The sequence below is a fragment of the Canis lupus genome, chromosome 9, assembly GCF_003254725.2.
Source record: "Canis lupus dingo isolate Sandy chromosome 9, ASM325472v2, whole genome shotgun sequence".
Lineage (NCBI taxonomy): Eukaryota > Metazoa > Chordata > Mammalia > Carnivora > Canidae > Canis > Canis lupus.
Genome location: NC_064251.1, coordinates 23,232,478 through 23,259,560, shown reverse-complemented (window position 1 = coordinate 23,259,560; position 27,083 = coordinate 23,232,478). Strand labels below are relative to the sequence as shown.

At 48.5% G+C, this 27,083-nt stretch overlaps 1 protein-coding gene across 2 annotated transcripts; it reads right to left on the bottom strand.

Moving 5' to 3' along the window:
* Positions 1 to 392: 392 nt before the first annotated feature.
* On the bottom strand, positions 393 to 24,341 carry CCR7 (C-C motif chemokine receptor 7). 2 transcript variants are annotated; one of them, XM_025439652.3, is made up of 4 exons: positions 24,027 to 24,334; positions 14,878 to 14,949; positions 7,549 to 7,598; positions 393 to 4,655 (listed from the first exon to the last, which is right to left on the bottom strand). In XM_025439652.3, exons 2-4 carry the CDS (start codon positions 14,885 to 14,887, stop codon positions 3,576 to 3,578), a joined length of 1,140 nt encoding a protein of 379 aa, XP_025295437.1. In that variant the 5' UTR covers positions 14,888 to 14,949; positions 24,027 to 24,334; the 3' UTR covers positions 393 to 3,575. The 2 variants fall into 2 exon arrangements, with proteins under 2 accessions (XP_025295437.1, XP_035577272.1); XM_035721379.2 differs by lacking the exon at positions 14,878 to 14,949 and having other exon boundaries at positions 24,027 to 24,341.
* Positions 24,342 to 27,083: the final 2,742 nt, after the last annotated feature.

Below are 27,083 nucleotides of genomic sequence, written 5' to 3'. Positions count from 1 at the left end.
ATAGCAGAGCTAGATGGTCTGGGATGGGGGTAGCATATGCCAGGGTGGGCGTGTAGGGGAATACAGAAGAGTGCAGGAGGTCTCTAGGAAGAGCTCTGAATGGAGCTCGGGAACCTGGGTTCAAGTTCTATCATGGCCAAGAACTCCTAAGAGACCTCAGGTGAGTAATTTACCTCTCTGAGCCTCAGTTGACTTACCTGTACAACTGGTGGAATGTGACCTGACTAATCTTCCAGCTGTCCTTCAACTTGATTTATAAGTTGTAGGGGGATGGAAATGGGGCTAGGTAATTGAATTTGGTTTCCTTGTGGTTAGCAACTTTTTTTTTTTTTTTTTTTTAGCTATCATGTATTAAACATTTCTTAATGATTATCCACAACACAACACTTCCATAAGGATTTCTAAGCATTTTACATATATGTATTTATTTGCTCCTCACAACAGTCCTAGGAGGTAGGTGCTATGATTTTCCCCATCACACAGATTAGGAAACTGAAACACAGAGAGACTAAGTAAGGAGCCCAAGTAGCGCAGCTGAAATTCAAACCAGGCAGTCTGGCCGCAGAGCCCGTGCTCCTCATCACCACATTCAATATTCCAGGCACCGGGCTAGACGTTTGCCAAATCCTCTCCATTTTGCAGTTGAGAAATCTGAGACTCAGAGCAGTTGAGCAACAGCTGAAGGTCACACAGCTGGGAAGCAATAGAGATGAGGTTCACAGTCAGCCAGGCTTCCGAGCATCTGCTCTCCCTCATCCACCTCTCATCCATCCTGCCAGATCCTTAGGCCCCCCAAGGCAAGTTTATTCAGTATCCTTATATTGCAATATCTCTTCAAGCAAGTCAGTTCCTTCTTCTGGGCCTCAGTTTCCCCATCTGGAGAATGATTGGGTTGGACCAGCTAATCTTTGAGGTCCCTCGCAGCTCTGTGAATCCACGATTCTTGAGGTTCAGTGCTTCTGGCTGGAAGGACAGACTTGTCTTGGGGCTGCATCTAGGGAGGCTGGGGATGGGAAACAGGGGGAGCTGCAAGAGGGGAGGAGGAGCTTTGGGGCCATGAGCCCAGGAAGATGGGGCAGTTGTATGAAACAGATGAGACAGAGAGAGAGAGAGAGAGAGAGAGAGAGAGAGAGAGAGAGAAGCCCTGGGTGAGGGGGCTCCCCAGTGAGTCTGTTCCTTCCTCCTAGGGGTCCTCCCTAAGTTCAGGGGAGACACATGAGAGCACTGGGCAAGGGAGCAGTGGCCAGGCCAGCAAGGAGCCGAGATAGAGCAGTTTGGGGAATTAACATTGCTGGGGTTTTGCTGTCTTTGTAAATATTCAGAGATGTCCAATTACTTTAGAAAAATGTATTTGAAGCCGAGATGGCGTGTTTGTGCGGTTGGCCTGGCTTCCTGTTCATGAGCATTCCTTTGAATTCCTCCATTCAGGAGCTGAGGATCGGTTTCCTGCCTGTACCGCATTAGGATGTGTACACCAGTGGGCCCAGTGCTTCTGTGCTCCTCTCGGGGACCCCTCTCACCCCACATATGTGCACACACAATCACCACTGCACCTTTTAACATTCGATGCTATTGCAACAGGCACTGCTCCACGCTGGCTGCGCCTGTGCTGGCTTCGCTTCCCCTGGGGTGTCTTGGCTAACAAATAATGCCCAGTGCATCCTGTGGAGGAGGGCAGTGTCATGTGCTTATTGTGAAATTAGAGAATGGGCTTCATCACCAGGCAAGCTCTCTTCACTTTGGAAAATTGATGGAGTCACCTTTGCATGAGTGTCTCCACCCACCTCCCCCTGCCAGGCCCCCAGCTCTTGCTGTGCTGGGCCCTTCCGACAGCTCCTCATGCATCACAGCCTGGGCTAACCTCCTCTCTAGCTTGGGGGCATCAGAGCACCCTGATAGGACATGGATATAGGCAGGGGGTAGTGGCTGTCCCTTGATCCCCACTCCTCCACCATGGGTACATGGGCTGCTGCTGCAATAGGGATCAGGAGGGTGGGTCGTGGATGACCCTGGCTTTCAAGCTTCCAGCAAAAGGTGCAGCCTATCACATGGGTGCCATCTCAAGCCTCCTTCATCCAGCACGCTGTGGTCTGCGTGCCCAGGGGGAGGCCTTCCCTCTAAACAACCAGGGAACTTGAAGGAAATGACAAAGCATCAGGGGCTCTGGTTTCAGACCGAGCAGGGACAGACGAGTAGACCAGTGAGTGTATGTTGCTAAAGGTCAGGGAGAGCTCCTAGCCATCGAGGTTATGGGGAAAACTTGGTTCTTTCCAAAGCTCAGCTCAGACCCATGTCTCTGGGTCACTGCTGCTGGCACAGGCTTGGGGCCTCGCCCACAAATTCTGGAAGGGCATTTGCAAGATGGGCACCCTGGGCTTCCCCTCCCGCTGCCTCTTTCGAGCCTCTTGGGCCTGTGTTGTTGGACAGGCTTGGAGAACACAGCTTGAAAGACCTCACAGCTCTGATCACCTCTGAGAAATGAAGAGCAGGGAAAGGAGAGAAGTGGGGGCGGTCAGGTGGGAAGTTGGGGTTTGCAAAACAAGAACGCACCCATTGGCCGTTTACCAAAAAATTTCCCCCTTTCTTTTAAAGCTGTTGCTCCCTCAAGGGAAAACTTGTATTTGTGTGTGAGTAAGCTGTGCTGTCTTAATGAACTGAAAGCAGGACAGGATGAGAGTTTTTTTTTTTTATCCTCACGACTAAGAACAAAAAGCAGCTCATTGGTCTTAGGCAGCCAGGGCTGTCACCACCCCCTGGCCCCTAACCTTCCTCCCTGCCCTCTCCTCCATCCGAGCAGAGTTGAGAGCTGAGAAGGGCTGGCCACACGTCATCCTCGCCCCAGAGTCCTGGCTGGGAGTGTGGCTTTGGCCAGGCAGAGGCGGCTGGCCGGGCCCGCAGGAAACACCACCCCTCCCTGAGGAGGGCCTCGGAGGGCAGCAGCCTGATGAGAGGTGGCAGGCGAGGGGCTGGTGTGCTTTCAGGGAGGCCTGGAGGCTGCCATTTCTTGCTGGCTCAGATGACAGTGGAAAAAGAGATGGAGGGAGGAATTCAGAGAGTTTGACCCATTGGCATCCCTCTCCCCTGCCAAGCCAAGTTGGGAAGTCTCCCCAGCATCTCTGGTCTCCGAAACAAAGCCCTGTTTTCTGGAAGACCTTGCTCCAGCCCTTGAATCTCAGGGAGGATGTCTTTCTAGGTTAGAAGGAGCTTCATTCAGAAGCTCCAGGCCCCCTCCATCAGTCTACCCGTTACCAGCTCTCTCCCCTTCACTCTAAGCGTGGACTGTCTCCTGACTTCCACTTTTGGTTTTTGGTCTGGGGGACAACAGACACGTGGTTTCAGAGTGTTGCAGGATTTGGTATAGCTCATCGGTCACAATGCTTTGCAACCCGGGTGGAGGTAGCTAGGGACCGGGGTGAAGCCTGGGCCGCGGCACCAGCTTTCCCCACGAGATTAAAAACTTCACAGCCGGGACGGCCTTTCTTCCCTCTGCAGCTCTTGATGCCCGAGTCATGGGCTGCCTGGATCCGGCCCAGGGGCCCTGGGAGAGGTCCCACTAGTCCCGGCGGAGGAGCCTCCTACGGGGAGAAGGTGGTGGTGGTCTCGGCCTCCACGCTCATGGAGGAGCGCCGGGTGTGGCGGCAGGAAGACCACTGCCGGAGCTGCTCCTGGCTCAGGCAGCCGAGGTCCTTGAAGAGCTTGAAGAGGTCGCTTCTGAACTTGACACCAATGAAGGCGTATAAGAAAGGGTTGACGCAGCAGCGGACGCACGCCAGGCTGTAGGTGATGTCATAAGCGATGTTGAGCTGCTTGCTGAGCTCGCAGCTACCGCTGCCAGTGATGTTGAAGTTGGCCACTGTCTGGGCCAGGATCACCCCGTTGTAGGGCAGCTGGAAGGCTATGAAGACCACGACCACGGCAATGATGACCTTGATGGCCTTGTTGCGCTCAAAGTTGCGTGCCTGGAGCAGGGTGCGGATGATGACAAGGTAGCAGAAGCTCATGGCCCCCAGGGGGATCAGGAAGCCCACCACCATCTGCGCCACCTGGATGGTGATCAAGGCTTCCACCTGATTGGTGTTGAGGGAGCACCGCAGTGCTTGCTCACTGCTGCTCTTCTGGAGGCCGCTGTACAGCAGCTCCGGGGTGGAGAGCACCATGGCCAGCATCCAGATGCCCACACAGGAGAGCTTGCTGATGAAAAGGACGCGGGCACGGTGGCGGTGGGCCGAGACGGCCTGGACGATGGCCACGTAGCGGTCGATGCTGATGCAAAGAAGCAGCAGCATGCCGCTGAAGAAGCTTATCTTGTAGATGCCAAAGATGATCTTGCAAACGTGGACGCCGAACGTCCAGGACTTGGCCGCGCTGTATGCCCAGAAGGGAAGGGTCAGGAGGAAGAGGATGTCCGCCATGGCCAGGTTGAGCAGGTACGTATCTGTCATGGTCTTGAGCCTCTTGAAATAGATGTAGGTCAGCACGACCAGCCCATTGCCCAGCAGGCCCATGAAGCAAATGATGGAGTACATGATTGGCAGGAACCAGGCTTTGAAGTTCCGCACGTCTTTCTTGAAGCATACAGACTCATACAGTGTATAGTCCACCGTGGTATTTTCTCCAATGTAGTCATCCGTGACCTCATCTTGGCACAAGCACACCTGCGGGGGAGGGGACAGGGCGACAGGATCCAGCTTAGCTAAGTGGGATCTAGCTCAGCTCAGCTCAGCTCATCTTGCTGCCCTGGGATTGTCCAGAGCACTGGTTTCAAATGTGGTACCTATCACAGGCATCATACCATCACCTGCAAATTCTCAGACCCCACCTGAGACCTGCAGAATCAGAATCTTGGGGGTACGGGTGGGGCCCTGGAATCTATTTTTCTAAACTCTCCAGGTGGTTCTTTGGTTTGAAACCAGTGCTTCCCAAATTTTCACATGAATTACCTGGAGATCTTGTCAAAGTGCATGTCCTGATTTAATAGGCTGGGACCTGAGATTCTGCACTTCTCGTAAGTAGCCAAGGTCTGTTCTTGCCAACTCAGAGAGGCTTGACATGACGTGCCCCGATGGTGGACTGGAAAGCGTCTGTGCTTTGGGGTCACATGAGCCTCGGGTCAGATAAACAGACTTCGTCTCTGAGCCTCAAGTGGCCTCATCTGTGAAATGGAGATGACTACTGTCTCCCTCCCATGGCTGTGGTGAGGTGTGGAACCTCGGTTCTGGCACCTGGAAACTCCAGGAGAGTAGGAATGTGTGTCATTCATCTTGAGCCTCCTTTAGAATCAGCTAGAAAGAGTTTTCCAGGGAGCCTACAAAATACTTTAGCTTTTGAGGGAAAATCCACATCGGAGTTAAGGTTGAGGAGGGCCTGGAGCCAGTAGAGAGGAAGGCACATGCTCTGTTAAGAAGCCTGGAAACCCTGGTTTGGGGTGAGCTGCTGTGACATTGGGTGGTGAGTGACTTGCAGAATTCTACAGATCCCTGGGGCCCGAGGCACTATGCCCCGCACACAGCAGGGGCTCAGGCAATGTGGGCCCAAGCTCACAGAACTGCACAGCTGTGACAGGAGGGGATAAGGCACCGCTGGGCCACTGCCTCCTCAGCAGTGATGGAGTCCTCCCTGCACCCCAGGAAGAGCGTGTGGCTCTGTCTCCCACTCTCCCGCTGCGCTGCTCCCACCCTCTTCCCCTACCTCTCTGTCTCTTTCTTCCTCGCAGTCTCTTCCGGCAGATCCCAATCAGCCGGGCTCAGCTGCTCAGGGCTTTTTTTAGCCCATCTGCAGGGCAAGGTGAAGGTTCAGGCAGCCTGCTGTGATTTTATCAATGAAGGAGGGCACAGGCCCTTGTGCCTCTGGTGCACCGTGGAGGCTGAGCCTGTGCAGGCTGGCAGCTGGGCTGCAAGACGGCTCACGAGCCCTCCTCTGGGAATTGGGCTCTGGGCAGCTCAACCTGATGGGTTTGCATGCAAGACTGGGGAGCTGGAGGGACATCAGAGATGAGGACAGGAGGTTTTTGGAGAACCTCACTCAAGGTCACACAGCCAGAGTGGAACCCAGTCTCTTCCTCACATCCTGTCTCTGTCTTTACCACTTCCAAATGCTGAATTTATCAGTCACAGAATGAGGACAAAATGATATCCAGAAGCCTTTTCTTTGGGCACTGCTATCTTGAGAAAAGTCAGCGGTAACCCTCTTTCCCTCATCTGGGAATGACCGCAGCCTGGGAGTCCTGAAGACACTGGCTGTTCTTGGCACCCATGGTCAGTCTCACAGTTTTAAGTCCGGGGTCCCTGGACATAAAGGGGTACACCCAGTCTCTGTGAAGTGTGCTCCGTACCACCCTGTCCTGCCTTCTTTTTCCACCCTTTACTACTTCCGGACTCCTTGATGCCTCTGCAGCCCACAGCTGCACCACATCCTGCCCCATCTGAGCTACCCCATCCCCCCAAGTAAAGAGAAGAATGAGCCCCAGCTGTCCCTCATCACCTCCCCAACCTTCCAGCCTCCACTTCTAGCAATACAGCCCCTCCCAGGTCCTGGAAATGGGAAGAAAGAGGGGAGGGAGTGGTGATGGGGAAGGGGGCCAGGCTGTAGGCTGTAGCCCAAGCTCCAGGGGGCCTCTGGGATGGGGTTTTGGGAACAGTGCCCAGCTTGGGGCCTGCCTCTGGCCAGAGCTCCTGGAAAGCTGCCCCTCTGGCCTCCAGACTTGGGGAAGAGCCAAATTCTGAAGGACTGCCTCCAGCTCTGGCCTTGGCCTCCCCCTCCCCCTCCAAGAGAGCTCCCACCCCCAACAAATGGCAGAGAGGAGACTATGAGTTACAGTTTCTTCTAACTCTGGCACTTGGTGGGGCCAGATTTCCTGTCTCCATTCCTGGGATTGAGAAGCAGAACATTGTAAATTGGGGGACTTTGCTCCTGCAGAGTTTGGGCCCTTATAAAGTATGTGCACTACCCCCACCCCCAGGTCTGGGGCCCCATCCTTCCTTCCTTCCCCACTAAATGGGGCTCAAATGGGCCTCTTTATTTCACAGAAAGGACTGGAGCTTCCAGGGGAGGCTTTGGCTGGACACTGGAGGAGGGAGACGGCTTTGGGATGATAGGATAGTAACCCATCCACCAGAGGAAAGTTTCTTCCCTCAGCTCATGTATGAAGTTTTGCACGCATGGCTGTGCACATGTCTGCACAGACTCCAGTGACCTCACAGCCTTTGCTTTGTGCAGTTTCTCTCCATAAACTCAGATGGGGCCCGCATTTCTGTATCCTGGATGGGGATAGTGGAAGTGTGGTGGTATCTTACTTTCCTCTGTGTTTTCATTTAAATGGAGGTGAGGACATTCAGAGACCATGTATGGCTTTGTAGGGTCACTCAGCAGATGGAGATGGGCAGCCATCAGCTTAAGGAGTGGAGAGTGTTTGTGTCTGGATCTATTTTCTTCCAGCAAGTGCCCACCTCCTCCTCAGGACCCTGGAGCTGGGGAGGGGTGGGCTTGGGGAGGGTGGGAGGGGGAGTGTGTGGAGAAGGGAACAGAGATTTTCTTGGCCACAGATCTCACCTGGAAAATGACAAGGAGAGCCACCACCAGCAGGCTTTTCATTGGTTTCCCTGCAGGAGACAAGGGGAGAAAGTTAATGCTTGGAGGGGACAGCTCTTTGTTATGAAAGAAAGCCTTAGGGAGGGGTAGGAACACTGTTGGGAACTTTCATCACAAGCCCCAGGCACCACGCTTGCCTGGGGCATCAGAACCAGATTGTGCCTTGAAGCGCCTGGCTGGCTGCCCAGTCTTGCCGCCCTCACCTCCTCTTCCTCCACTCTGAGGTCCCACAAAGGAGTGGGATTGGAATGCAGGGCAGCCCCCGCTCCCCACCCCCTTCTTGGCTCTTCAGGGTGTCTCTGGAGTTAGAAAGTCCACCCTGGTCCACACCACTCCTCAAGGCTGAGTTTTCAAATGACCCTGACTCCTGAGTCTGAGGGGCCCCTCCCACTTTGGGTTATGTGGGAAGCAAGGCCCTGAGGTGGTGGTGGTAAGGGTGTGCCTGCGTGCATGGGTGCGTGTGTGTGTGCATGTGTGTGTCCTGCACTGCTCCTGTGCCAGGAGCCATCGAGGAACATTTTTCCTGCATCCAGCCCCATCTGCTGCCCTGAATGTCTTCTAGGGGAGGCCAGCTAAGGAAATAGGCTGATGTCACAGGACTAGGTGGAGGAGTGTGGTTATTTCCTGGCATCTCAAGGATGGGAAAGTGCTTTGGGGACCCATCTGCTCCCCATAACCCCTCATTCAACTGACATTCATTAAGGCCACCTGGTGGTTTACTTGGTCTAATCCTCAGCCTGCCTGTGGAGCAGGGACCTCTTCCCTTTTATCCAATGCAGGCCCAGAATAAAAAAGGCACCCAGGAATTATGTCTTGATGAATGAATGAATGAATGAATAAGTGAATGAATGCCTGCTTCCCCTTCTTCCAGGAGAGAGAGCATCAGGGTGGCCTGAGGGGATGCTGTCCTATGACAGTGTGATACAATAGAGACTGTTCTCTGAGGTAACTACCCTTTTTGCTTCACTGAAGTGTGTATGTATGTTTGTTCTTTAACTTGTTTTTTTTTTTTTTAAGATTTTATTTATTTATTCATGAGAGACAGAGAGTGAGAGACAGAGAGAGAGATGGAGAGGCAGAGACACAGGCAGAGGGAGAAGCAGGCTCCCTACAGGGAGCCCTATACGGGACTCAATCCCTGGACTCCGGGACTCCAGGATCCTGCTCTGCGTGGAAGGCAGGCGCTAAACTGCTGAGCCACCCAGGGATCCCCTTTTCTTCAACTTGTTTCTAATCTAGGGCCTTGTGAGATGTGGGAAGATACTCCGCTACGGAAAGGGACCCAGTGCGGCCTACATTCTGGAAGTCAGGAGGCTCTCTTGAGTCTGAGCAGCAGGCAACAGGTTGAGACTCTGGGTTTGCAGAGGCCTGGTGTGCTGTGGACAGAGGACGGGCACCTGGCTGCTCACAGTTCTCCTTTGAGGCTGAGCTGAGGGCTGGAGTGGGAATTTATCTCCTCTGAGGACTGAGCAGGGAAGACTGTGCACAAGATAATTTATGTAGGAGTCTTATCTCACCTAACTATTTGGGAGTACCCAGAGGGCAGGAGTTGTGCTTTCTTACCTTTGTATAACCTAACCCTCAAGCTCCCAGCCAGGGCCTGGCCCACATGTCAGTAACCGGGGGATGCCACAAATGAATGCCAAGGTAGAGTTTGCAGGCTGGTCGCACCTTCAGTCTTAACAGGGACAGAGTAATGTTTGGAACTCTGTTTCAAGCACCTTCTGGAAGCTGGGAGCCCTCTTTCAGCAAGCAGGGTGTTCTGCTTCCCCAGTGGAAACAGCAGCGTGGCCAGTGATTCTGTCCTTGGCCACAGCACCACCTGCTGGAAGTCTCTCTGCATGACACCCAATTCACAGTATGCTCCAGGTGGAGCCCCTAAGGTGGGGAATTCTGGGCTTAGGGGTTCCTGGGCAAAGGAGGAAGGGCTTCAAGCCACATAAATAAAAAGGCATTTCTTTCACTGCAATCAAGTTATACTGCACACTACTGCTAGATATGTCTTTCTAAGGCAGAGCTCTGATGCCAACCCTCACCAGTCCTCCTCCTAAATCCTGAGGACTTCTCTCTGCAGCCCTAAGGAGGAAGCCCCCGAAGCTCAGTATGACAGTCAAGCCCCTCACTGCCTCTTGCACCTGCCTTCTTAGTTGTGTCTTCTCTTTCTGAGGACAGGTACCCACTGTCCTATTGGCCCCGAGTATCTGCAGTCCTAGAATAAATGGTTGTGCAACATTCTAGCTTCCTTCTCCCATCCTCCTTCCTTGCTGAATTACCCCAGGGAGACCCTGCTTAGTCCCACATCTCTACCTTAACTATGTTAGAGTTCAACACACCACTCATCCTCCACTGATTCATCCTGGTGTGAAGTGCTCTTTAAACATGTACAAGTCTTTCGTTACTCTAGAGAAAGCCTACTTTGACTGTCAGTGAGAACTGAGAAACCTCAAAGTTTTGATAAGTCACAACGGGTAAGATACAAGGAGTAAGAACTGTTTCTGTTTCACTCTATCAACCTCTTCTCTTGGGCCCTGTCCCATTTCTTTGCCACTGGTGGAGGGGAGGGGAAAGGAGGTGCAACCTGTGCTGTGTGTGTGTGTGTGTGTGTGTGTGTGTAGATGACTTCTTATTCCAGGTGTGTTGGAAGTGGAGGATGAATTAGGATTTGTAGTCCAAAATAGGGCGTTTTCAAGAAAGGTAACCAAATGGGAGTTTAGGGGAACTCTGGTGTGTGGCAGGAGCCTGGTCAGCAGCCATGAGTCAGATCATTCCTGTCTGTTGCAAAGTCATAAAGTGACGGGTCTTGGGCAGCAGCTTGGGTAAGGCCACTGTAGTTGGGAATCTTGGGGGTTGAGAAGTAGATGACTTATATGTTGGGTATTTTCTGAGTTCTTGAGTTTCGAGTAATAATCATAACAAAAAAAAAATTCCCTAGAACTCCAATTTGAGCTCTCAGCAAGGGAAGCTGCCTTCTCATCTGGGAGGAGGGGATTGCCAGGTGGATTTGCTCTCCCAAATTTCAAACATTCATCCCCACATTTTCCAGTGCCTCTAGGGGATCATGGCTGCCCATTACATTAGCTGGCCCCCAAAGCCACCCCAGACTTTTTCTTTCTGGAATTCCTCACCTGTCACAACTTTTTTTGTGTGTGTGTGGGTGGGTGGGTGGGTGGGTGAGTGTAATGGAAAGTGGGGAAGAAGCAGGGAAGCTGTAGGAGATTTGGAGGTGAGAAGCCTGGGGGACTCCCCTTTCAGATAATAGGCAGAGATGGAGGACAGCTGGTTGAGCCTTGTAGTCACTATGATATCAACTCCCTTACCCAGTGATATAATGCAAATCCAGTGAGCTCTCCCTCACTTTGCACCAAATTGTCCCATGTATGATCATTTCATCATCACAAAAGCCCTGAGGTAGGCATGACTGTAATCTCCATCTAAGTACTGAGAAAACTGAAGCCTAGTGAGATTAGCAAGTCTCCCAGAGTCTCACAGTTGGCCAGTAGTGGAGCTGGGCTTTAAATCCTTTGGTCTCCAGAAACCATACTCCTAACCTGCCTTTTGTGCTGCCTCGTGATCTTTGTGTATCTCTCCCTCATAACGTCCTGTGAGCGATGCCTTGTGATTCTCATGCTATGTTCCAGAAAATAGAGGCCCAGAGGGATTAAGACACTTGCCTGGGGTCACACAGCTGCTAAGAGATGAATCTGAGATTTGACTGGAACTCTCACTACTGTCACATTACGTCTCTGAGGAGTCCTCAGTGTAGAGGGGCCTCCGAGGAGTGAGTGTGATGGGGAATCTCATTTTCCCACATCTGGGGGGTCATCCAACTCTGTTGCTTCTAACCCCTAATATCCCAGAGCCGGCCCCACCTCTGCCCTGACATCAGCCATTGCTGCCACAGAGCTCCTTCTGAAAGGCAACTCGTGTCCTTTAACTCACCTGACTGAAAAAGAAAAAGCTTTGCTGGCTCCCCATCACTTTCAGGATGAAGCACACACCCCTCAGCAATACCACACATCATCTTAAAGGCTGGTCCTGCCTGTCCCTCTAGCCTTCCTTCTTACCTTTCTCCTTGGCCTGGCCACGTTGTCAAACCCCCCTCAACTTGCTTCTTCCTTGCTTCTGTTAGCTTTGGTCAGAGCTGGCTGGCTGGGAGGCCACAGGCTGAGTCCCCAGGCTATTCTGCTTGACTACCTTGGATCTTTCTTTTCTTTCTTTCTTTCTTTCTTTCTTTCTTTCTTTCTTTCTTTCTTTCTTTCTTTCTTTCTTTCTTTCTTTCTTTCTTTCTTTCTTTCCTTTTAAAGATTTTATATATCTATTCATGAGAGACACAGAGAGAGGCAGAGACATTGGCAGAGGGAGAAGTAGGCTCTATGCGGGGAGCCCGATTGGGGACTCGATCCCAGTACCCTGGGATCACGACCTGAGCCGAGGGCAGGTGCTCAACCACTGAGCCACCCAGGCTCCCCAGCTACCTTGGATTTTCAAAACATTGGATTTGAATGACTTTAGGTGTGGCTTGCACCCTCTGGCTTGCTCTGCTCCCCTCCACTTACTACACCTCACGCCCCTTCCCTCGTTTGTCTGGTTGGCCTCTGATGGAAATCAAGTCTGTGATCCCTGCTGCATCCTGCATCCCTCGTTCGTCCTTGTCTGGTTGGGTAACTTTTATACGCCTTTGAAAACCCAACTTCAATGCCCCTCTGACCCATGTTCACTACTTTACTTTGAGCTTCCCACGTGGCTCCCCCTCAGCCCATCAGCACTGAATCTCCCTCTATCCAATGGCTTTTTGACATGTGCATCTCTCCTCTTGCAAGACTGGTCATGCCCAAACTTCGCACTCAACGATAGTTGACCGGAAGAAGGTACCTCAGAGCAGAGATTTTCCCAGCAGCTCCCTGAGGCTGCAGGACTCCTCTCGTCCCCAGCCATGCTCCCAGGCCAGGGGGCTTTGGCCCTGTGTTCCTTTAACTTCCCTCTGCCACCATTTCAGGCCAAGTTAGGAGAGAGTAAGTCTCTCACAGGCTCATCTTTTTCTTTTCTCTATTTTGGAGAATTCTGAGGTCTTAAGGCTCCTCTCTCAAAGGTGGGGAGGGCGCCTCCGGGCTGCTCATTCAAATCATGAAAGAGACCAACTCAGCCCCGCTTTGGTGTTTTCATTTTGTGTAACAGAAACTCTGCCTCCTCATCCACCTCTTGCTCCCTGCTGGGCAGACAAAGAGAGAAAAACAGATCGTTCATGACCCACCTGCCCTCCCAACGGCCCAGAGTCCGTTCTGAGCAAAGCGTCTCTCAGTGGCTTCCCTTCCTACCAGTAGTTTAGACTTAGCCGTTGGGGTTCTCTCTCGGGTTGAGTGAGGCAGGCGACAACATCCCTTTCTCCTAAACCAGAGGTTATCCTCCCTCCCCGCATCAAAGCCTGTGAGGCTAGCACCCCAAACTCAGGTCTGGGGGTAGACCCTCAAGGGTAGACTGGAGCTGGTTTTCAGAAGCCCATGAGCCAGTTGGTGTGTACATCCCTCCCTGACTCCGTGTTCAGTCATTTCATGCCTTGAAATAGTCTGAGCTTAAAATCAACCAGGGGAGGGGGTATGGGGAGGACGGCAGGGAAGAATTTACACTATAGAAATTGGCAAGAACTAGCAATTGGGGCTCTTCCTCCTTTTCTAGGAGAGCAGGTTTTCCAACATTTCCCAGCATACCACTGGGACACTGCTTGGTTTCCTTCATGGAGATCTCACAGAGGGTCAGGAACCAGTCCTCAGTGGGTGATGTCTGCATTCTGTGATTGTGGTTAAGTGGGATGGGGGTCTGGGGAGTGAGATTAGGGAGTGGGCCGCTGGGAAGACAGGCAGTTGGGAGCGATTTTTAAAAACTAAAATCAACTCTGAGTTCTTGATGCCATTTATTCATTCATTCATTCACTCCACAAACTTTCTGCTCACCCCACCCCCTCCTCCCCCAAGCATCTGAGATGGAGATGCAAGGATCAGTCTCCACCTCCCAGGTTGGGTGGCTACCTTAACCCCTTTCCAGGTGATCGCTGGGCCCACCCGGAGTTCTGGGTAGGTCGAGGGTAGACAGAATCAAGGCAAGAGGCTGTGGTGTGGTGGGAGGAGTATGAGGACAGCACAGGGCGCACCAGTGAACCTTCACTTTTTAAAGCCAACCTCTTGCGGCTTTGAGGCCGCCGTGGTGCTTTGCTTGCTGGTGAGAACGAACCATCCAGGAACTTGGCCCTTTGTAGCCTCAGTCGGGTCTGATTTCACAGCTGAGATTTATAAATGGGGTGTCCAGAGGTGGACATACACCTCAGAACCTTCTCAGAACTTCTTTTGTAATCCCTCTTGTTAAAAGGGTTAGAACTGAGGATGGGCTTTTTAAAGGGAAGAGCCATCTGCCAGGGCAGAAAAACTAAAGAAGTGAGGCAGGGACCATGCTGGAGGCTTGGGCTGTGACTTCTCTGAGGTGAATGCCCTACTGCTGTCCTGTTTCCTGTTGCCCACCTACCCTTTAACTGGTGAGAGGCGTCAGCAAAGCCAGGGGGATGTATGGCCTGCTTACCTAGTCCTGCTGGCACAAAGTGTCACCTTTCATTTGCTCCTAAGGGAACAGAACTTCTGATCCCTGCTTAGCAGGTGAGAAAGGTAGAAAGCAGAGGAAGGAAGAGGAATGGAGGGTTTGGAACCCTCTGAGGACTTTGTCCCTGATGAAACAGGTCCCAGGGAGCCTCACCCGTCACCCCAACCTGAGATGAAAACAGGCACCCTCTTGGGCCACCTGGGTGGCTCAGTGATTGAGCATCTGCCTTCAGCTCAGGTCATGATCCCGGAGTCCTGGGATTGAGTCCGGCATCGGGTTCCCCACCGGGAGCCTGTTTCTCCCTCTGCCTATGTCTCTGCCTCTCTCTGTGTGTCTCTCAAGAATAAATAAATAAAATCTTAAAAAAAAAAAAAAGGAAAACAGATACCCTCCATATCACCACCAACCCCAGCCCTGCAACCTTCTCCAGTCCCTACTATTCTAGAAAGACACAACCTCGCCACTCCCCTCCCATTCTTTCCTGGTACCAGTGGTTACCCTTTTCCCCAGGTCTGAAAGGTGCATCCATTGTGTCTGGGAGAACAGAGTGGCATTCTCTGGAAGCAGACAGATTCCCACCAAGGCAGAACCCAATTTCTCTAGGAAGCTCCCCCATGCCTTCCATCCCCCTCTTCCACCTCAAAGTCCAGTTGGATGTCAGAATGACCTAGAACTGCTCTTTCTCGCATAGGGAGGTTCACTCACCCAGGTCCATGACACTCTTTGGGCAGCTGAAACCACACAGGAAGGCTGTGCCGAGTCTTGAGCTCCCACTGTCTGGGGAGGAAGTGCTTTTAAGTTGTGAGAGGAGCCACCCTTTTCTCTGCCCCTCCTACCCCATCTCTTCCCTCCAATCCGAACTTAAAACCAGGGTGCCTACAGTGCTTTCTAGAACCAAGATGAGAAGGTGACAGTGACAGCCCACTCACTGGTCATAGGATCATGAATCATCAGGTTATTTATATTCAAAAAGCCCCCTGTGTAGCCCAGCAGACAAGGATCCCAGCCCAAGGTGAGAGAATAAGGGCCAGTTATTGGTTTGATGCATGTTTATAGCCTGAATACAATGGGCCAGGGACTCAGAGGTGAGTGAGGAATTATCCCCATCCCTCCTTGGTCCTGCTCAATGTCACAGAAAACTACATTTCTCAAACTATTCTGCCTTCCAGCCTCTTGGGTATGTTTGGCCAATGGGAGATACTGCAGACGAAGGTATGTCGGAATGTTTCTGGCAGCCTTATTGAGATATAGCTCACATATAAATTTAAAATTCACCCTTTTAAAGTGTACCAATCACTAGTTCTGTATAGTCACAGAGTTGTGCGACCATTGTCACCATCAATTTTAGAACATTTGTTTTATTACTTGCCTCTATTCATCAACAATGATGCCCTATCTCCCCTCCAACCCTAACCTTGCCCCCAGCCTCCAGTAGCCACCAATCTTTCTATCTCTGTAGATTTGACTCTTGTAAACACTTCACATAAATAGATTTATATAATATGTGGCCTTTATGCCTGGCTTCTTGCACTTAGCATAGTATTTTAAAGGTTCATCCATGTCTCATATCCTCCTTGCTTTTTTATGGCTCAGTAATATTCCATCATATGGATATACCACATTTTGTTTATCCAGTTCAACATTTGGATTGTTTTGACTTTTTGGCTCTTATAAATAATGCTATGAACATTCATGTATAAGTTTTTGTGTGGACAAATGTTTGTTTATATTTTCTCTTGGGTACATACCTAGGAGTGGAATTGCTGGGTCATATGGCAATTCCATGTTTAACGGTTTGTTTGTTTTTAAAAGAATTTATTTATTTATTCATGAGAGACACAAAGAAAGGCAGAGGCAGAGGGAGAAGCAGGCTCCTTGCAGGGAGCCTGACACGGGACTCAATCCCTAGACCCCAAATCAGACCCCAGGTCAAAAGCAGATGCTCAACCCTGAGCCACTCGGGGGTCCCCCCCCTTTTTTTAAGGATTTGTTTATTTAAAAAAAAAGGATTTGTTTATTTATTTGACAGAGGAAGAGTGTGTGTGTGTGCGTGTGTGTGTGTGCGCAAAGGAGGGAGGGATAGAGACAGAGGGAGAGATCTCAAGCAGATTTCACACTAAGCGCAGAGCCTGACACGAGGCTTTATCTCATGACCTCGAGATCATGAGTTGAACTGAAGTGAAGAGTTGCTTAACTGAGCCACCCAGGTGCCCCTCATGTTTAACATTTTGAAGAACAAACTATTTCCCAAAGTGGCCTCATGATTTTACATTCCTGTATGTAATATATGAAGGTTTCATATAGGGTTGAATATATAGAGGATCTTTTGCAAAACCTGTTATTGTCTTTTTGATTCTAGTTTTCTAGTGGTTATGAGATGGTATCTCATTGTGGTTTTGATTTGCATTATCCTAATTATGTTGAGCAGCTTTTCATGTCCTTATTGACCATCTCTGTATTTTCTTTGGAGATATGTCTGTTTAAATCATTTGCCCACTTTTAAACTTTTTTTTTTTATTGGCAGTTGTAAGAATTTCTTATGTATTCTAGATACAAGTCCTTTATTGAATATATGACTTGTAAATATTTTCTTTCATTCTGTGAAATATCTTTTCACCTTCTTGATGGTGTCCTTTGAAGCATACAACTTTAAAGTTTTAGGGCCCAATTCACTTATTTTCTTTCATCACTTGTGCTCTTGGCATTCTATCTACAAAACCATTACCTAATTCAAGTCCAAGAAGATTTAATTTATTCCTGTTTTCTTCTGAGAGTTTTGTACTTTCAGCTTTAACATTTAGCTCTGATCCATTTTAAGTTAATTTCTAGATCTTTTCCTTTGTATTCTCAGTATGTTAGAATTTGTTAAATGTTTCTTTTGAGTTTACCTTTTTTTTTTTTGTCTTTTGTTCGATTAAATATGGTGTATTATGTAGATTGATTTTTGTATGTTGAACCAACCTTGAATTCCTGGGATGAATCACTGGGTCATGGTGATTTTTTTTTTTTAATATGTTGCTGGATTGGGGTCTTAATATTTTGTTGAGGATATTTTTGCATCTATATTTATAAGGGATAATTGTAGTTTAAATTTTTTTAAAATTTATTTATGATAGTCACAGAGAGAGAGAGAGAGAGGCAGAGACATAGGCAGAGGGAGAAGCAGGCTCCATGCTCCGGAAGCCCGATGTGGGATTCGATCCCGGGTCTCCAGGATCGCGCCCTGGGCCAAAGGCAGGCGCCAAACCGCTGCGCCACCCAGGGATCCCTTTTTGTTTTTTTAAGTTTTATTTATTTATGATAGCAGATTGACCTTTTTATCATTATAAAATGTTCTTCTTTGTCTCTATAATCAATTTTTGTCTCAAGGTCTATTTTGTCTGATATCAGTATAGTTTTTCAAACTCCTCTTTGGGTGTTGTTTGGGTGGTATAGCTTTTTCCATCACAGGGATGTTTCCTTCTCTGCTCCTGGTAGCATCCCCAGTGGTAGCTACCTGTCTGTGATCCTAGAGACCATCAGCCAGCCCCTACCTCTGTGGTACCAGCACCAGATAAGTATCCCCACCTTGGCCCCAGCTCCTGCCCTAGTTTCTGAGCTCTTGTAATACTATCTTCCCCCTGTGTCCCTTCAGCTCCAGGGAATACTGGCAACTTCCTGCTGTTATTAATCTCTTGGTGGCTTCACAATGCTTTGTTAGACTTCTCAGCTTTTCCATCACCTGCATAACTGGCTCCCTATATTATTTTTTATAAATCTTTTATTTATTTATTCATGAGAGACACAGAGAGAGAGGCAGAGACATATGCAGAGGGAGAAGCAGGCTCCCTCTGGGGAGCCTAATGTGGGACTCGATCCCAGGACCCTGAGATCACGACCTGAGCCAAAGGCAGATAGTCACTGAAATACACAGGTGCCCTGGCTCCCTCTATTAAATTGCTTTGTTTTGAATACCTAGAGTGAGTCTTGTTTGCTTCAGCCTTGACTGATACAAAATGCTTCCTGTCCCCAAAAAGTTTTTTTCCCCAAAAAGTTTAAGGTACAGAAGAAATTAAGGTGAGATTATACCCCTGTTCCTTACAATTATGACCAAGACCAAGCATAACATGATGCTTTACCTAAAATAAGGGAAAGAAATCCAAGATTGCATAGCGCAGGAAGGCAGATGGACATGTACATAGAATGGAATTTCTTCTTCCCAAATTGATGAACATTCTGTTGGTGTGTAGTGCCATGAGCTTAGTCCCCTGGATGATCGTGGGCAAGTTGCTTCCCTTCTCTGGGCCTTATTTTTCTCAAGTGTAAAGTGGGGAGATTGGGCTGCCTAGCAGACACCTATGCTTTGGCATCTGAGACTGAAGTGCAGGACTTATCTTGTGGCATCCTGCTTATTGCTTAACCACTCCCATTATCCCAAATCTCCCAAATGGAAGCATGAGAAGCCCTCATTGAACCTTCCCTCCAGGCCAAAGGTTTTGACTACTCTCATCATTGGCATTTGGAGCCCATTTGCTTTCAGGGATATAGGAAATCTCTTGAATTAGGTGGAAAGGACTCTTAGGGGTTATATCTGGGCAGGGTGTTGGTAAGGAAGAGCAGGCAACTTCGATTTGGAATTATTCCAGAAGGTTCCTCCTGCAGCCCTTTTCCATGTGCCAGACGCTTCTAAGAAAAACTGAGAGGCATAAGACCTGTGTTCCAGCCTTGCCTCTGCTGTAACTTTGGGCAAGTCAACTTCTCTTTCTAGTTCTTGGCCACCCAACTGAAAATCATGGGATTGGACCACTTAAGGTCCAGGCTCTCTTTTCAGGATATTTCTTATTATTCCCAAGGATTCTCTAGCTGATGTAGGCCCTCATAGAAGGTCCAAAAGTATACTGGGAAGGACTGGAGAATTTTGTGGCAGATGCAGCACATTGTTGGGGTAGAGGGATAAGGGGCTGCTCATTCTGGTCTCCTTAGCAGCCTCTGCCTGATCCTAAGTGGTGGTGCTCATTCCAAACACTTTTACTCCTATCCCTGTCCTGCCCAGCCCCTTTGACTCTGGCTATGTGGACATTGCATGTTGTGGTCTGGAAGACTCCGGTTTCAGTTTCTGGTCTCTGAGCAAGACCATGGGGATTCCCCAGTATTTTTCAACACTAATTGTGAGCTTTCCTTCTTTATGATAGCATGTGATTAGTGACTATTCACTGTGAACACTTTCTTTATGGATGGTACAGTATAGGAGGAGTCCAGTTTGACTAAACTGGGCTCCAGGTCCCATCCCATCCATGGAGGCCCAGGATGGCCCACCTCCACCGCCCTTTCTTCTCTGAACTTCCATTGCAGTTTACTCTGGGGACACCCAAATTGGCATATGCAGCAACGGCATGTGAACTATTTTCTATTCTGGAGTAACTTTATGCTTCTTGAAACCAAAATTGTGCTGTGTACTTTTCTGGGTCATCTTTGCATTGCTTCAAACAGTGCTATGATTTTAAAAATCAATTTTAAAATGTAGCTTGGTATAGTTCAATAATAGTTCAATAATGGGTCCCGTGGTTGATGTCCTCTATCATGGAATGTTCTGTATCATCCCACTTGTTATGGAGCATGTGTTGCATGTCTAGCAAGAGACCAGAAGCCAGCTTCTCGAGACTGCTGCTTCTTTCCTTATGAGAATCTTTTTTTTTTCTTAAGATATATTTGAGAGAGAGAGAGAGAGAGGTGAGAAGGAGAGAACATGAGCAGGAAGAGGGGCAGAAGGAGAGAGAGAATCTCCAGCAGACTCCCTGCCGAGCACAGAGCCCAACATGGGGCTTGATCTCACCACCCTGAGCTCATGACTTAAGCTGAAATCAAGAGTTGGATGTTTAACTGACTGAGTTACCCAGGTGCTCACTCTCCAGATTTTTTTCCTTCTGGAGAATCTTAAAAGTCAAAGCAAGGACTTTGCTTCCAGAAGTGAAGTCCCTTACTGATGCTTACTTAGGGTTTTGTGGGATTGGGCTCCATTGTGTTCAAGCTATGCCAAGGATGCTTAGTCTTATAAATGAGGGTGAGCTCTTTGAGTTTATGTTCTCCATTTGGAGTGCAATGAATACTCCAAAGTGTCCGTACAAAAGATATGTCCATAAGAGAAGCAGTGTGCTTGCTTATATCCAGAATATCTTTCGACCATTCTAGGTCTTTGGTCCTTTAGAGACTGATTGCCTCACAGAAATGGAGGCCATTCAACACTGAATGCCTGATCAGCAGGTGCCTAATAAGCATTTAATTGATTAATAAAGTGACTTTCCTAAGATGAAAGCACTCTCTCCACCTTTCTTGGGAAGTCCTTTTTTCCTTTTAAATTGACTTTCTTGAGTTGACTACAGACGCTGGTCTCAGCAGCAGCTTGAATAGGACCTGTATTATGGCAGAGCAGAGAACACCTTGGTCACAGGGAATAGGCGCCAGGACATCTATTTTGGTTCTACAGTGACTTCATTTATTCACTTTACAAATATATTTGACAAGCACTTATGTGTCAGGAATGGCTCTGGACTCTATACAGCAATGAACACCCATGGTCCCTAGCATTACCTAGCTCTCTCAGGGCATATTGGGTGTATTAGTCAGCTCAGGCTGACAAAATACCATACATTGGGTGGCTCAAACAATTGAAACTTATTTTATCACACTTCTGGAGGCTGGGAGTTGCAGATCAGGGGCCAACAGAGTCAGCCTCTTTTCTCAGCTTGCAAGATGGCTACCTTCTCACTATGTCCTCACATGGCCTTTTCTCAGTGTGCAAAAGGGGGAAGGGGAGGGGTTAGAGAGAGAGAAAGTCAGGCCTCTGATCTCTCTTCTTATAAGGACATTAATCCTATTGGATCAGGGCTCCACTCTTATGATCTTATTTAACCTTAATTACTTCCTTAGAGGCTCCAACACCAAAATGTTGTCATCTTAGGGGTTAGGGCTTCCATATATGGATTTTGGAGGGACACAAACATTTGTTCCATAGCAGTGGGGAAGATGGAAAAATGAAGAGGCAATTTAAAAGTACAAGCACTAAAAGCATAAAAACATGCATGAAAAGGTATGCATTCAACTCAATATGAGAAGGGAAGAGGACACAAATACAGAGGTATCCAGGAATATCATGGTATTATTCTGTATACCTTGATGTATTAAATATTTCATAATATTTAGTAAGAACTAATGGGTGGGGGTGAGGCAAGCCCAAGATGCCACAGGAGCACATAGGGAGAAAAGTGCCATCTAAGAGCAGTAGGAGTAACCCAGGGGAAGAAAGGAGGATCGTGACGAGTGGTCAGTAGCAAGTGCCAAGGCCAGAAGTTTTGCTCAGCAGACCTTGAACAGGCTGCTTATGTTCTCAGAATTGCTCAGTTTGGGAGTTCAGGACCCTGGGAGAGCCCCACTGTTTAACCTGGCCTTCTTGCAGGGGAGATGTAGCCTGTGGGCCAGATTTTTGGCCTTTGTTACCTGAGCAATGGGAGGTTGTGTTTGGCACACATCTTTTGCTTTTGCTGTGTCTTCAGAGCAAATCTCTCTTTGCCGTTGTGATGTGTCAACAGATGGTGTGCAAAGCATTTCCTAGAGTTGACTGTTCCCCACTAGTCTATTTGTCTATTTGTCTATTCATCCATTCATCCAACATCCACTTACTGAGCTCCTGCTCTGCCAGGTATTTGGTCAAGTGCTAGGACTTAAAGATCTAATAAGCCATGGTCAACTACAGATCACAGAGCATGCCAACTAGTGGGAAATAAGAAGTGACCACATTTGCATGGGGCTTCCATATTTCTAAGTGCATTCTTATATCTTATCCACGTAACCTTCATGGTTTCTCTATTTGCTAGGTTTCAATTTTCTGATTGAGGAAACTGAGATCTCAAAGAGAAGTGACTTGACCTTTGACTCCAAGCTAAAGGGCTTTTTGCATCATGCCAGGCTGACACCAGGCATGACCTGAAGGACTCAGGCCATGGTTGTCCCCTCCTTGCTTGGAAGGGGACAAGGCTCTCAGACAAGGCTTTCCGCACCTCATCTCTGAGAATGTGTGCTCTGCTTTTGGGGAAGTCCTACCCATGAACAAAAGTTTCTAAGAAGGAGCAGGGAAGAGGATCTGGAAGAAACCTTCCTAGTTACTCAGTTCAACCACACAGTGACGACTTGGTGGCCTAGAGGGTAAAGAATAACATAGTTAAGCTGTTTCTGTCTGTAAAGCCCTGACCATGGCCTTACTGTTTCTTACCAATTTTTGGACCCACCTTGTATCCTTTTAATGAACTCCTTTTTCTGAATCAATTAGCTTAGGTTGCATTTTCCAATTAAGAACCTAGGCTGCTAGAATTTGTAAAGAGCGATGGACTATTTACTGATGTGACCCACCCAGTCTTCTCAAGTGAAATGGGGCCCATATGCAAATTCTGTCAACAAACTGGAACAATACTGATTCTTCAAGATAAGATTCTAGGGGCCTAGGTTAGATGAACCCGTCTTATCGTGTATATTAAATGAGATATGCAGAATATATGTATGATATTGACTGAATCCAGAATCTAGAAGAAATTAAAAAATACCAAAGGCATGTCAGAAAACAGTATTAAAAAGTCTGGATTTGGGGGATCCCTGGATGGCTCAGCGGTTTGGCGCCTGCCTTTGGCCCAGGGTGCGATCCTGGAGTCCCAGGATCGAGTCCTGCGTCGGGCTCCTGGCATGGAGCCTGCTTCTCCCTCTGCCTGTGTTTCTACCTCTCCCTCTCTCTCTCTCTGTCTGTCTGTCTATCATGAATAAATAAAATAAAAAAATCTTTAAAAAAGTCTGAATTTGGGGCTCCTGGGTGGCTCAGTTAGTGAAGCAACTCCCTTTGGCTCACGTCATGATCCTGGGGTCCTGGGGTCAAGCCTGTGGGGAGCCTGCTTCTCCCTCTCCCTCTGCTCATGCTCTCTTTCTCTGCCAAATAAATAAATAAAATCTTTTAAAAAAGTCTACATTCCCCTCTCTCATGGCTGAAATCTCTCAAAAACGTTAATAAAAGCGCATTTATCTTTGTCAAGCTTACGCATGAACTGAAACATCAGATCACAAAATAAGGTGAGCAGAGTGCAGGAGCAGTGGACACTGAGCAGGAGTGTGCTAGGAGGCATGGTCGCTGCATGTGACCCTGATGGATAGTATATTTGAAAGTTCCTAAGAGTAAATCATAACAGTTCTTATCACCAGAAAAAAATTTTTTGTATCTATGAGACGGTAGATGTTAACAAATTGTGGTAATCATTTCATATTTCTAATATGTATTACATCAAGTCACTATGCTATGTACCTTGAACTTAATACAGTACTGGATGTCTATTATATCTCAGTAAAACTGGAAAAATTGTAAAAAAAAAAAAAAAGGAATAACTTAGCTGACCATAAACTCATGACCCTGTTACCATAAGAAAGAACAGGGTGAATCTTGAGCAGGGCAAGAAAGAATGGAGATCTTCTTGAGAAGGTGTGATCTGGAAAGATCTAACAGAAGGAAGCACACCCCGAGTCCCCTGGAGGGAGCCAGACCTGTAGAAACACAGTCCCACCTTTCCTGCAGCTGGAGCCCTGGTCAAAGTACCAATTTCTTGGCTCTACCCAAGATGTCCTACAACTTCCATAACCTTCTGGGCAAGTAGATCAGTCCAGGATGGAACCTCTTATTCCTCCTTCCATCTCCAACCCCTGTTTTTTTTTACTTGGGAACAATCTATTCCCATGTGAAGCCAAGGAGAGTGGGCCTCCCTCAGTGCTGGGTAACTTGTATAGATTTAGGCTTCCAGCCAGCAAGGGACACCCCAAAGTTGAGAAAGGTTCTGCTTTGAACTTACCCTGGAAGTTTGTAATCTTCAAATCCAAAGAAGAAGCTCTCTTAATTCCAGCGTATGTGTATATTTTTTGTCGGTTGGTCAGTATTAAGAATTATATCTGGAGAGAGGCTATAATCTTTTTAGGGCGTAGGGCCCCTTTTAGGTCTTTAGCAGGCTCTGGGCCACCATGAAGGAAAGGATAAGGCAACAGAATGAAGTGAGGAGCTGTGGGCCTGCAGGGGGAAGGAGGCAGCTCTCTAGGAGGAAGAAAAGGGAAGAAAGGACAGGCACAGACTAGCATGAGGCCTCAGGTCACCCTGACACCTGTTGCCACGGCCTGGTGGTGGTTTCCTGCCGCTTGTCGGGACACGCGTGCACAGAGTACACGATGGGTTTGCCTTAACAAGAAGATGCTTCCTGTTTTGCCACCTGGGTTCAGTGCGGAGAGGAAGAGTTTATGGGTCTGTGTTTCTCACGTCGCCAAGCTCTGAGAGGGAACAAGAGGGGGCAGGTGACGATGGGGGTCTGGGAAAAGGTGAGAAAGAAAGCAGGGGAGGGATGCCTGGGTGGCTCAGTGGTGGGACACCTGCTTTTGGCTCAGGTCCTGATTCTGGGATCTGGGGTCGAGTCCCGCATCAGGCTCCCTGCGAGGAGCCTGCTTCTCCCTCTGCCTGTGTCTCTGCCTCTCTCTCTCAGTCTGAATAAATAAATAAATTAAAAAAAAAAAAAAAAAAAAGAAAGCAGGGGAACAGTTTGTTCTAGAATTGCTCAGAAAAAGCTCATGCTATTCTAGTCTCAGCCAGTTCAGGGAAAGAGATGGCCACGTTGTCCTGCTGTCCCAACAGCTCCATGTCAGAGCCCCTGAGTGTACATAAGGGTTGCCCAGAATTCCCTTGGCTTTTTTTGTTCCTTAGTGAGAGTCACCATGATGACTTTTGCAGTGACCTTTATCTTGGTGAGGTGGCGAGGGCATCTGGAAACTTGGACTGAAATAGCCTCTGTGGTAAAAGCAAAGGCCGGAAATAGTGATGCTGATCTCAGGGCAAGTGATGAATGAGAAGTCCAGAGTGCCTGCGCCCCACCGCTCAGACCGAGCTCACCACTGGGTCAGTCCTACATAATTCACAATGGAATTTGTACATTTTATTTTAATTAAGTTTAATCAATCAATCAATTTTAATTAGGTTTAATCAATCAATTTTAAATAAGTCTAATTAATTAAGTTTAATTAAGTTTACTCAATTAATCTTAATCAATTAATGTGTGTAGGAGGGTAAGCTTTATTTCTACTCACACTCTTACAACTTTGCATAAAATTGTGTCTCTACTTCAGAGATGGCAGGTACTATAATAAGCGATGCACCCCTATGCATAACACAGTGAATTTTATGTCCCCCACTGCTTTGGGGGAAGGGAGGTCACAGCATACATTTTGAGAGACTCCCCAACAGTTGTCTGGCACTCTGGTACAGAAAGGATTTGGTTCAATTTCTTGCTGGCTTAAGATACTAAAAGGCACATAAAGTTTGGTTGCTCATCCCCTCTGGACTGGGGTGGGGCAGAAGGTGGATATAGGGAGGTGATCTGGGACAGAGGGGCAGTCCCTGGGTGTGTGGGCTCAAGTTCTTGTTGACAGAGGTAGTTGATCCTGAGTGGCTGCTGGGGTGGCTGAGGGTAGCCTGAGTGCTCAGGCTGGGTGGATGTTGCCCTGGTGGCCTTTGTCTACCCAACACACCTGTTCACTGCTCTGAAAACAGAGGAGGGGATCTCCTTCTGCCCCTGCCCCCGGAATCACTGGCATTGATGATGTTCCTGCTGAAATCTTCCTTGATGGTGTGAGGGCAGCCTCAGCTGAGGCTGTGTCCATCCTATCATGGCCCTTGAAAAGCAGACCACACTGGGGCCTTCCTAGACCATGGATGCCATTGACCAGAGCTCATGTAGATGATAAGGGCTGAGTATAAGGGCTTTCTTTGCAGGTCACAGTAGTGCTTGGCAAGGACTCTGGTGCCTGCAGCATCTTCATCTCCACCAGCCTGAAGTCCCTCCTATCTAAGCACCAAATTACATCTCCATTAAGCCACTGCTTCACCCCATTTGTCTTCAATGCAACCAGGTCCTGGATCCAAGAGGACCTGGATCCAAGAGGACCCTCCTGAGTTGGAGCATGTGAGCAGGCTCAGGCTTGGAGCTGAGAGCCACTCAGCAGCCCAGGTTCCGTGATGCCTTCCAAGAGGCTGCCCATGATCTCCCACTCAAGGGCTGCTGGTTGAGTGTTTAGAGTTTGTACACTTTGGTTATTAGAAAGCCCAGTCTTTATGCTTGTTTAGCTTGAGACCATCTGTTGTGGTGGAAGAGTAGGGTTTCCAGCCTCAGCTTGGCCAGCCAAGTTTCCAGGAGCCCCTCTCTTATTTCCTCCACTGGGGATTGAACCAGATGATCTTGGATGCCCTCTCTGGCCTCAGAGTTGGGGGATTTCAGTGACCATCTCCAAGAGGGGTGGAGAGATTCAGAGAAGCTTAGTTTATGCACATTTAGGAAACCCTAGTAGAGCTTTGGACAGAAAGAAAACACAGGAGGAGTCTTGAAACCATCCTTTCCACTCATTTGTTTAAGGAGACCATGTCTGCTTCTTCCTCCTCCTCTTATACCTTCTCCATGGCATGCAAAGCCCTTTTCAACATGGCTCATTCACCACCTCTGGCCTCAATCTCTGACTCCCACCTGTCCCCAGAGTATGCCATTCTGGGCCAACTTTGAGTTCTCCCAAAGCACTGTTCATATTCATTCTTCTGAGCTCTTCCACATGCTCTTCTCTCAAGGAGAGAAGGGTCTTTCTTCCTCAGTTAGAGTCCAGCTCATCATTTAGGAACCAGCTCTAGTAGCCCTCAGTTCCTTTAGAATTTCTGGTGCCTCAAGCCCAGAGTATGCCATTCACACCCGATGCCCACACCATGTGTTCACAGTGCTATCATAGCACCTCTCAATCTAATATTTATCCTAGGCACGTATGCATCTTTCATCTCCACCAGGTTACAACTAAGTGGCAGCTTATTTATTTCTTAGATGCTTAACACA

Excerpts from the sequence above, each read along its gene's own strand:
- CCR7 (XM_025439652.3), bottom strand. Across the intron at positions 4,656-7,548 it reads CTCTCCTTGTCATTTTCCAG|GTGTGCTTGTGCCAAGATGA; the intron begins GTGAGATCTGTG and ends CCTCCCCCGCAG.